This window comes from Sipha flava, unplaced genomic scaffold (assembly GCF_003268045.1).
Source record: "Sipha flava isolate LNK unplaced genomic scaffold, YSA_version1 114_pilon_pilon, whole genome shotgun sequence".
NCBI classification, from domain to species: domain Eukaryota; kingdom Metazoa; phylum Arthropoda; class Insecta; order Hemiptera; family Aphididae; genus Sipha; species Sipha flava.
This window is the reverse complement of record NW_020271737.1, coordinates 1394501-1406580: the sequence shown is the minus strand read 5'-3', so window position 1 is coordinate 1406580 and position 12080 is coordinate 1394501. Positions and strand designations below refer to the sequence as shown.

The 12080-nt window shown below is 26.0% G+C and overlaps 1 protein-coding gene across 3 annotated transcripts; it reads left to right on the top strand.

The window, feature by feature from the left end:
- The first annotated feature begins 6 nt into the window (after nt 1-6).
- LOC112690460 (protein tweety-like) lies at nt 7-10977 on the top strand. Of its 3 annotated transcripts, none has more exons than XM_025564479.1 (11): nt 7-298; nt 6899-7117; nt 7193-7353; nt 7420-7531; nt 7615-7853; nt 7915-8010; nt 8092-8164; nt 8234-8628; nt 8703-8804; nt 8899-9012; nt 10519-10977. In XM_025564479.1, exons 2-11 carry the CDS (start codon nt 6977-6979, stop codon nt 10817-10819), a joined length of 1734 nt encoding a protein of 577 aa, XP_025420264.1. In that variant the 5' UTR covers nt 7-298; nt 6899-6976; the 3' UTR covers nt 10820-10977. The 3 variants fall into 3 exon arrangements, with proteins under 3 accessions (XP_025420264.1, XP_025420276.1, XP_025420270.1); XM_025564491.1 differs by having other exon boundaries at nt 8899-9084; nt 10519-10608; XM_025564485.1 differs by having other exon boundaries at nt 8899-9110; nt 10519-10606.
- Nucleotides 10978-12080: the final 1103 nt, after the last annotated feature.

The window sequence follows — 12080 nt, the reverse complement described above, 5'->3', positions numbered from 1 at the left end:
CCGAGCCGCACAACAACGCGACCCTCTCCGCCAGTCGGACGACCACACCGACACGCGTCCGTTTGCTGCCGATCGATTAACCCGCGTCTTTGGCTCGCCGCCGACCAGTTGTTTTGTTATTGTTCGACGCGTTCTCAACCGCCGCCGCCATCGGAGATACGGACCACGACCGGTGGACGACACGCGACCGCCCGCCCGCCCGCCGATGACGACAGCGGTACATCCATCGTCGTCCCGGTAGACCGGCCGCTGTTCACCGAGAACGTGTATACGCTCTTCAACGTTCGCCACTACATCGGTAAGTCAGTGCTTGTTGTTGTCGTCCCGCTTCGTTTCCGTGCGGAACGTGTTGTACGTCATCCCATGGTGGACCACACCTCTCCACCCCTCGTCCACGGTAATGGACAGGTGCTAAGGTTAGGCACGTTGTGTCCCAAAAAAAAACAATCACGGTCCTACAACCATTACCGAGTTCTTGCTGATCGCACCACCTGGTGTATCTCTGACCGTCTCCCGGTCGTCGGTAAAGGCGGTGGTGCGTTTCACACATTTTGAATGAATTCCCTGCTCGGTATGCATGAATAATATTACGTTCGGCTTCATTAAATTCAAAATACCTTTAATAATGTGTACATATCAGTTGACCATTCTTATTTTGTGTGTAATTTCCAGTACAATTGACTATGTATTCTGTAATTATGTTTACATGTACTTGTATATTTAGTATTCATTGCACAGATTATACTTCCTTATTTAGATAAATTCATTTTATGTTCAAACCTATTCGTTGTCAGTTATGGCTTTAGTATAAACTGGTATTGTGTACTCTTGTGGGTTTTTTTTTCTTGAGCATTTTTATCTTCTTTGGAGGGATAAAAAAAAAAAAATTATACCTATCAAATTGTAAGTACCTACTTTTCAAAATTTTTACTTATTTTATTACTTATCTTACTTACTTTATTACTTTATCTTACTTTATTTTAGATATGAAAATAATGTTATCATGCAACTTGAAGGTTTCACATTTTTTTAAGAGGCGATGATTTTTGTCTCATAAGTACCTATTTTTACGTTTTCTACTTTTAATTACACATGTTATATACTGAAAATATTCATAAATTTAAATTTTTTCTTGCTTACATATTGCTTACATACTTATCTACCTATTGAATATTTGACAGTGAACAATGTAATATAAGTAGATAAGAACATAAATATTTACTTGGATATTTATTTCAATATTTTTAATAATATTTCAAATATTTCGTATTTGATTAGTTTTATTCATATATTCGTATTAGGTAGGTTAGTTAAAATTTATTTATACACATTTATTTTGTTTAACTTATTTATGACTACAGATGTTTATCATTTAAATGTATAATGTTTTATAAAAAGTATTGAGTATAAGTTATACTAATTCTTATTTAAATTCTAGTATAAAATATGTATTCAATTTTTGAATTTAGTACGCATTGAAACTATAAAAACTCTTGTATGTGTGTTAGTAACTCTTATTATCCTCTTTATTATTTGATAAGAATTTAATTTCTTACCTACTCCATATAGGATTCATAATTCAGTGTATTTATTAATTAAATGGAATTATTATAACTTATTGTATCTATACAAAATTAGAATAAAGTTAGGTGATTTAAAAAAAAACTACAAGTATTGTTAAATTCAACATTAATCGTAACTAGACATATTTTTTAGCAATCTAATCTTGTTTGAGGTCATTAACATTAAACACTTTTGTTCTACGATATTTTAAAATCTATAGTCTTCTAATATAATATCTCATTATTAGTTAAAATTAAAATAGACTAAATGTTATATTTTTCCAAGATTTTTTCATCCATTCAAAATTCAAATATATTTTCAATTTGTACCTACTAAGTATCAATTTTGATACCTATTTAAACTAAATCTCCGATTATAATGAAGTATTCTTACTACCTAAAAATTTGATAAAACTTTTGTCTTGACTTTAATACATTATGTAATTTAGTTATTTTAATTTAAATCTTGATTGAAATACTTTGCAACACAATAGATTTATTAATGACTGGGTTTTGATAATTTAAGCTATAATAATATATTTTATTAGGTACATAAATATATAATTTTGTAGAATGGGTTGTCATTTTTTTCAACATAGAAAACAAAACTGAATAAACACCTATAATTGGTCTCTGTATACAATTATTTTAGTTTATCATAATTATGTATACTTCTTAAAAAAATATATCTTGATTTGAAAAATATCCATACACTACCTAACTTCCTTGAATAATTTTTATATCGAAAATAAATGTATTTTTCTTATAATTATATTTATTTAGAACACTTACTCTACAATAAAAACTAGTTTAATAAATAGAAATCTCAATGAAAAGACAGAATGTATGTTAATGTTAAGAATGTATGTATGTTGTGCTCAAATTTGAATTACTAATTAATATTTTTATTTTATCTAAACTAATGTTAACTTGTCACTCACTTATTAGGTTTACATTATAGTTACCTATTTAATGTTATTAAAATGTTGTAAGTAAATACCATAGTAAATAAATTAAAGAATAGTTATTCTATACTGATAATATGTAATATAGTTTATTGGCACTTTTATCACCTAAATATACCTACAATATTCCTACAAAATTCACCATAGAATTGTACCTTAATAAATTATTTTAACTAAAATTTATATGGATCCTTTGCAATTTAAAATAATTTGTGTTATCCAAAGCCTGAGAATATTGTAACAGAGTCTTAGGTTACTTTAGTACTAGAACTGGAACCTATAGGTTTTTTCGGTTTTGGTTGTTCAATTAATTTTTTAAGGTTTTCGGCTTAGGATTCTGTTTCTTAAAAGAGTAAGGGTTCTAGAACTGGTTAATTTCGGTTAATTCTGATTATTAGAGATTTATTAAAAATAATATGAAATTATTTATTTATTCTTGTTTAAATTTTAATTGTTTCATTTCATGAAAATAGAAGGTATTATGAATAGTTATAAAAAAAATAATTATAAATATGTTATATATATATGTATATTATATCAACTCATTATATTTCTTTGAGTTAGGTTATTTTATTCCAACTCATAGTAAGAATTTGTGAAATATTATGTTTTGATGGAATAATATCTTTAATTAAAAAAAGAATCAAAGTTATTACTGGCTACCGTTATAGCTACAAATTTTTTATAAATATTAATTATATTTAATACTTAATTGACAAGATAGATGATACACTCATTGTAAATTGTAATATATTAATAAACATACAATAATAATAAAATAATAATAATAATAATATTACAAATTTACTTATTATATGCATTACACTATTACAGTTTATAAAACAAAATAATAAAAACATAAAAAGATTTGACTTTAATTTTTCTGAACCGAAAAATGGACAAACAAAATAGTTATTACCATAGTTTTACTAGTCTAAATAACTGACATAAATTGATCCTTTTATAATTAAGGTTACAGTTACGGTTTTTCATTTTTGGAAATAAAGATTCTGGTTTCAGTTACGGTTCCTAAATTTTAAAGGTTAACCGGTTCTCTTTGGTTACGGTTCTGGTTTAGTATGACCTTAATGATATGTTGTAAGATTTATTATGTAATATTATGTTTAAAAGGATAAATAGAAGAAGATGAAGGAAGCATTTGATTGATTTTATAATAAGAAATTATTTGATGTGTAGGTAGGTATAATTATTAACAATAGCTATTTAATTTACACATATAAAATTTTTATTATTAAACAAGGCTGGGCATGTTCATGATAATTTTCTACTCACTTTATTAAAGTTTATTTATTTATTTTTCAATTAGACCTAAAGTTAAGTAGACAGACATTTTTTATCATTCAATTAAATTTAAAATTAATTTAATAATTAAATATTAACTCTGATGAATTTTATTTTTAAAATACCCTATTGAATTATTTTTAATAAATTTATCTTTAGACAATTAACATTATTGTGGAATATTTCAATTTTTACTGTATAATATTAATTCCTAAAAATGAATGTTATATACTTTGTCTTACTGCAACTTTTTCATATTCAGTTATATTTTGTTATACTGAGCCATACCTGCCAAATAATCATAATCAAGTTTTGTTTTCAAATAAAATATAAGGTTTAAATTGTTACTTAATTTTATAATACATATTTAATTATACCTATTTAGAAATTTTTTATACTATGAAAACAAAACTACAAATACATTTTTTATTACTTAGGTAATCACTTGGGTAATCAGGTATTTAGTAGGCGATTAGGAAAAGAAACATGATTAAGTAGCTTTATTAATTTTAATTATTTTTAAACATTTAATTATTTATTTTTTAAATTAATTATACACAAAGTTATATTTCATAATCTATAAACTGAATAGAGAAGTAAATAATATAATGTTTCCTTCATATTTTATTTATGTTTACTACTTGTAACACTTAATTATTTCATAGCCTTAAGAATAATTGAACTGATTATTGTCGAATTAATAATATCTTAAAATAGAAAATAAGACCTATAAATTTACTATTATTACGTGATTTATACTGTTACAGCACATTATGACACAATATATTGCAATTATATTCACACTTAGCAAGCATCTACCATTAAATTATGTCACCCACTACCATTTCAAATAGATATTGATTTTCATATGGAGCCAATCATTATTTCTATCCAGTTCAGTGTTCATCAGTATAATATAAAATTTTAAATTTGTTCATTATTTATCGATACCTGATTTGGCTTTAGCAGTTTTATAATTGAATAAAAAAAAATTTGAAGAATATTGGAAAAAATTCCAAACTGAAAAGAATTATTTGGATTTACAATATTTAAAACTAAAAAGTGAAGGTGAATTTACAATTGTTGCCAATTGGAGTATCATACATTTTATTTTTATATATATATATATGATTTTTACTGTTTTTTAAATGTTAAAAACATGTAAAACTAAATATGGAGATTGTTAATTTATAGGCGATAACATTTCTCTAGCCGTATCACTATATTATAGACATGGTAAGGTATTTAAGCATTGTAATTTAATATTATAATTTTCAATTAGGGACTACTATTTATCACTGGTGTATGCTGATCCTGCATGGTGACATTGCACCGGCGTGAATCAGACTGGCAAAACATTCTATCGGATGAAAGTCAGTCAATCTGGTTCATGCTTTGACATAACAGTGTGTTGTCATCTGTATTAATGTGTATTATCTCATATAAACTAATAATTTAATATTTTGTTGTGCTATATGTCATGTCAGTGTGAATCGTGTTTAATACTCATTACTATGTGTTCCGATTTAATTAATCACCAATGTTTTTAATAAAATAAAATTTATAAATAATGCTATATATAAAAATATAAAATGGATTTTATTATTTTTATTTTTTTTAGGCAAGTTGATTTTTCTATTAAAAAAAAAAAGTATTTTTTCTTTAGCTTTCTATTATAATTCTTAAAAGAGATTTATTATTCAAACTAAGTAAATCATTAAATATTTTCCTATAATGCTTAATGCATTTATACTGTTTGTGGAATACCAACTAATCCAGAAGTTCCCAAACTTCTTATAGTACAACCCATTTTGGAAATTATTTCAATTTTGATGACCCAAAATAATATCATTGACCTTTTTTTTTTTTTTTGGTTGTTTTCATCATTTTAAATTGAAAAAAAGTATTATATTTATAAAAAAAAATTTATACTATGTAATTTAATTAATAAGTATATAAATTTAATGTGAAGGATGTAATTGTTTCCTATTTTTCATAACTGCTTTGATATCTTCTTTTTTTAATCGCTGACTCAGATATTATGTCTTTGTTTCTTCAATTTTCGCAGAACTTTAAATCATTGAATTTTTATTGAATCATTTGTCCATAGTAACTGTACAAAAGCAAAAAAAAAAAACGAATTTATTGGTTATTTGAAAAATGGTAAGATTTAAACTGCATGTATGATTTGTATTCAATGTACCGTTTATTACTGAAAATAATAAATTCATTTGAATGCCATACAGGTACTAATTTGTTTCAAATATATTGCTATATTTTCAATAATCATTAATCCGATTGCGTTGTGTTGACACAGTCAAGCATAAGCATATAAAGAAATATTATTATGTCTATTGGTTGCAGTAAATTTGTAATTGTCACAAACGCATATAACAGTTAATAATATGACTAACTAATTAATTATACATCAACTATAAGAAATAGAAACACATGAAAAATATAACGCGACCCACTAAAAATTTTATCGATACCCACAGTTTGGGAACCTCTGAACTGATCAATATTCGAGAGAAAAAATGTCACAAAAACATATTTTATCTATTATGTTGTATAAGATTGATGATAATATTATGAACTATTAGACATATGATTTTCTTAAAGTTTTATCAGACTTCATTGGTTTTTTTTTTTTTATTATTATTATAAAATCAGCTTTATAATCATTTTCTTGTGTATTTAATTTTAATAAAATAATGAAACGTCACTAATTTAAAATGTTAAGAATAATTATTTTTAATAAATTTCCATTGATTTAGAAATATTAGTTACTTAATTGTTTTTTAAGATAGATTTTTATTCTACAACAACAGTGCTAAAATAATCAATTGATGGTTATAGTCATCATTAATAGTGGGTATCCACTATTGCATTTTGTTGTTTATAAAATTTATTGAAAGTAGTTAGCATTTAAATTTACATAAAGGTTTCTTTATCGTTAAATATTATCTTTCCCAACTGTTATGTTTATGACTTTAATATTTAAATTATGCATTCAAAATATAAATCAACAACTCTTGAATGTTTACTAATTAATATTATATTTTACAGATAAAAATGCAGTTAGAAATGAATTATTGGTACATACGTGAATAGTAATATAAAAAAAAAAAAAAATTATATAAAAATATGGCTAGAATGTTGCAAGAGAATGTTGTTACCTATAAAACGCCAGCTTTGGCACATATATTCCACTCATTTCCACATTTAAATGTTAGTGGTCACCATGTTAATTCTGCATTTGCACCACGAAGTGAACTTTATTTGGAAGTAAGTAATAAGACATTGATACAGGCATTGTACTAAAATGTAATTTTTTGTAACTTATTTTTCATTCTTTTTCAGTCCCTTGGTATTTTGGGTTCAATTCCTTCTGTTTGGTTGATAATAACAATGTTTTTATTGTTAATCTATCTTATGACAAGATGCTGTGATCGAAAACCTAGACCAAGGCATAGTATTGTTGTGCTCAAATGGACCTTAGCAATATTTACTGTTTTATCATGGTGATATAATAGTTAACTGTTTTGTTTTATTTGTTATACTTATGTATATATTTGTATTTTAAATAGTGGTGCTGTTGGAGTTAGTTTATATGGTAATGATGATTTACATAATGGAGTTGTTCAATTTCAGACATCAGCAAGAGCCTTAGATGATTTAATTATTAGTGTTAAAAATCAAGTAAGATTAAAATGTTTAATAATAGACATACATTTACATTGCTCTAATAACTTCTATTTATATTTTAAAAACCTATTTTTCAGACTTTAGATATAGAAATATTGCTTCAAGTCAACATTCATGATAAATTAACGAGTATTGAAGATATTATTGATTTACCAGTTCCTAATTTGACTGCTCGAGCACAAATTGTCACAGCTCTTAACACATTAATTGGTAATGCAGCTTCAACATTGACTAATATCCGTGGAATCAGTAGTTCTTTGCGTGGAGTTTATCTTACTTCATTTATTGATGATGTTTATTTAATGGAAAGCATAAGGTGAGAAAATTATGCAGTTGATAAATTTAATTCATTTTTAATTTAAATCTTACCTTTTTAGATGGCCACTGACTATGGGAGTTCTTAGTATTCTGTTGGTATTCTGTGTCATACTTTTGTTTGGAGTAGCTAGACATTCTCGTTGCGCTTTAATCATGTATGAATTTAAAATTGTCTTTATTATATATTAATATTAATTACATGTTAGCTGTTAGTTATTGTAGTTTATTTATTTTAGGTTTTCTGTTTTTGGGCTATTTGCTGTCATCATATCCTGGCTTACAGCATCAATTTACTTAACTGCTGCAGTTGTAAGCAATATACTTTTGAAAACTTAGTTTTTTATATTATGAATAAGATTTATATTATTTTTATCATAGGCATTGGGTGATTTTTGTGTGAATCCTAATGAATGGTTGGAACGTGATTGGACTCCATCGTCATTGCGTCCAGATACATTGTCTTTCTATACCACATGTGAAGGCAGTAACAATCCTACTGGAAGCACACGGACCAATCCATTTGGTATGGCTATACGCCATGCATCAACTTCAGTAGATGCAACTAATTACCAGCTTGATATTGTCACACGTCTTGCCAAAACTTTATATCCTCCTTCGACTACAAAAGAAGACATGCCATTATTATTACAACGAATAAGAATGGATGTTGAAAATGCTGCAAGAATGGTTTCTGCTTTACCTGCTTCACTTGAATGTCGACAAATACATGTTCAATACAATCGAGCTTTACATGCAACTTGTGATCTTGCCCTGTATGTTAATAATATCAGCAATAAACTCTTTTAAAACATGGTTTTTTAATATTTATTTTGTTTTAAAATATCAGGTTTGGATTGGCATTAATGTTAGTTGCTAGTATAGTGTCTGGAATATTCTTTACAATACTGGTGTGGCTTGACTCTCACACATGGATTTACATTAGAAAGAAGTATGTGTATTTGTATATTTTTAATTCATATATATATATATGCTATTTATATACATGTTAATAGTTTTGATATTAATAATCATATAAATTGTAGGCAAGATTATGCTAAAGCTGAAGAAAGAGATCCTTTCCTTGGACGTCCTGGCTCTACAGCAAGCAGTTCACAGTCACATGGACATCAAATGACTACACTTACACGAAACCAAGGGTCGTACTACTACCCATTGTTTATTTCGCATCCGACGCCTGCTCAGCACGCTCAAAACCACCCAGCATGACTGTCTGTGTTTTTGTTTGATAATTGTGGTATCTTATTATTTTCTTATTAGTTTTTTTCATTTGTCCTGGTTTTTAAGTAGGAACATCAGGACATAAAAATCAGAATCTACTCATTTTAGACTAAATGACTTAAGGCTCAAATATACATGTTTATCTAATTCTTATTACTTATTATTTACATGCGTGTAAATAACTATATCTTCTGCAAAGTTTTTGTTTTCAGTAATTTCATTTTATTTCTGGCTTTTATAATTTAATTATTTCAGTAATAATTTTCAAATTATGAAAAATTCTTACTCTTCTCTAATAAGAACAAAAAACAAAGTAACATTGAATTTAAACTGTAGTTAATATGTTACAGCTCAATTCATTAATGCATGTATGTAAAATTATTATGCTTTTTGTAAAATAATATTTACTTGGATAAACAAGTAACCAGTTAATTATTTCTACTAAATAAATTATCAATTGCATGATATATATATTTTATACTTTGTAGTAATTGATATTGTATTATTAGAATGACATGTCGCTGTGGTTGAGGTTTGTTATTCTATAATTATAGTTTTACTTTAGTTGCATAATGTTTAGCTTAGCTTTTTTATGTTAAACAATATACACATTTTAGCATCACATTATATTATATGTTTAGATTATTAAATAAAATACTAATTTAATAACCTTAATACTAATTAACTAAAATATTTTGTGATTAAAAATTAATTATATACCTTTACTAGTATTATTCTGTAATAAAGTATTGGTTTTAACTTGACTAATGTTTAAACCTAAGAAATTAAAAAATAGAATAGAGAGACAAGGATAGAATGAGTAAGCCCATGTATGGTGACCGATGGAAGTATACTAAAAGAAGTGTTAACATATGGTGTGGTGAATGGCTCATAAAGCTCTAATAAATTAAAAAAATAAGTTAAATTCATAATACTTAAGTATTTTTTTAATTTTAATAACTGACTAGATCAAAGAATACTTAATTGCTTTTTTTTTAAAACTTAAACAATACAGTACAATGTATAATGCTAGAACTTATATATATATCTGCTTCAATTTCTATTACTATATTACTAACTCAGATTTGTATGTATTATTTATTAGCCTTTCTACTGTTGATATTTTATTAATATTTATGTTTATATTTTAAAATCAAAATGAACAAAAATTTAGTATATGAAAAATAATCTAAATCTTGAAAGCTATGCATGCATTAATTTTGTATCAAATTTAAAGATTTACTTATTTATGAACATATTATTTTTGTTAAGTGTAAATTAATTTGGCATGTAAGATAAATGTCCTTAGCTTTGCTATATTATAATAAAGTATTTAAGATACTACATATGCCTAGGCATTTTCATTATTTATTTGTTTTGAGTATTTTAATGAATTTACTAACCTTAATCTGTTTGATTTTTAGACCTAGAGATGAATATGGAATGGGTAGCGGCATAGCAACTTTAAATGGCCGTAATGGTGGTTACATGCACGAGGGTGGTCCATCAAAAGTTGGGCCGCAGTATGCTACCTTAAATCGTAAATTCCGTACACTCGAACATCCTAGTGCTCGTGGTGCTCCACATCCTCCACCTTCATTCCGTGGTGTTCCTACCTATTCCAATACTTTAGGATATAACCGCAAACCTAACCAATCTAATGATCGCCAATATTCTACATTAAGCCGTAAATGCAAAACATTAGAATCCTCAGATTTCTACTGAAATGAACCGACCTCTGCCGAACAAACACAAATATCAACTATTAGTGGCAGTTCACTATCAACATTTGCGAGACCTTCACCTGTTCCTGATACTTCCTATCAAATTACAGAGTTGTAAAGGTCCGTAAATATTAACAGTTATTTTTTAAGGCCTTTAAATTTTAACATGCAATCATTTTAAATTCGAGTACAGAATATTGAGAAAAAAATTTAGAGAGGATTGGACTACTTACATTATCAGTTTTTACTATGTTACAATTGAGCTTCATAAACTGTGTTAGATTTTATATCGTTTTAATAACTTAAGCTATTTGTTAGGTTGTTAGTATTTATTATTATGATTTTGTGTTAATTTCCAAACTTCAAAAATTGTTCTTTATTCGCACTATATTTATCTTACATATATTTTCAATTAGAATGTCTACATTTTACTATGTAATATTAAATGTATGACAATTTACTTCAAATATCTTTTTTCTTTTTATTTTACCTAGAAGTGATTTTTTTTTTATGATTAATATGTTCATTTTTATAAAAATGTTAATATGTCTAGTCATGTTTTAAAATTATTAATTTTTAATAGTCCATTCTGAATCGTGGTCTAGTCAATGATAACTGACTCGTTTTTAATATGAAATTGGCCCAAAATTTAAGAAGTGTTATTATAAGTACTTGGCAGAGGTCGCCCTGAAATTCTCAAACAAATATTTTTTTATTAGTTCCTTGGTTTAAGAGATATGTAACCATTATATAATACTTCCTTTTTTTTTTTTGTATAATGTAAAACAATATTGTTATAGATAATAATAATATGTTTTTGTAAATAAATAATTAGTAACAAACATTTAGTATTGTAAAATATATGTATTATTCACATTGTTGTAATTTCAATCTAAAAGTAACACATAAGCTTTTAATTTTGTTCTTTCTTTATTGAAAAATATTTCGAGAGCTATTGATTTTATTTTATTTTTTCTATTCAACAATTTAAAAAAACGTGTTCACAAATTTCATATCCTTGTATTATATTTTTTAAATTATTATAATTTTTTTTTCATTTTTAGAGTATAATAATTATGTTATTAGTATATGTTTTATTAAAAAAAAAAAAAATAATAAAACTAAAAGTTATAATTTAAAAAAGTTACTAACTCCCAGTTGAAAAAAAAATGACTGTATTAAACTAATATTGTTTCGTTTATCAACTCATTAAATTATAACAAAACAGCCTGCAGTCTGTAAAATGCTACTTCCTGTATTTA

Bases quoted from the DNA above. Each gene is read 5' to 3' on its own strand.
- LOC112690460 (XM_025564479.1), top strand. From the start codon at position 6,977: ATGGCTAGAATGTTGCAAGAGAATGTTGTTACCTATAAAACGCCAGCT. The intron at 8,011-8,091 runs GTATGAATTTAA...TATTTATTTTAG, and splicing joins TCTCGTTGCGCTTTAATCAT to GTTTTCTGTTTTTGGGCTAT. The intron at 8,805-8,898 runs GTATGTGTATTT...TATAAATTGTAG, and splicing joins TGGATTTACATTAGAAAGAA to GCAAGATTATGCTAAAGCTG.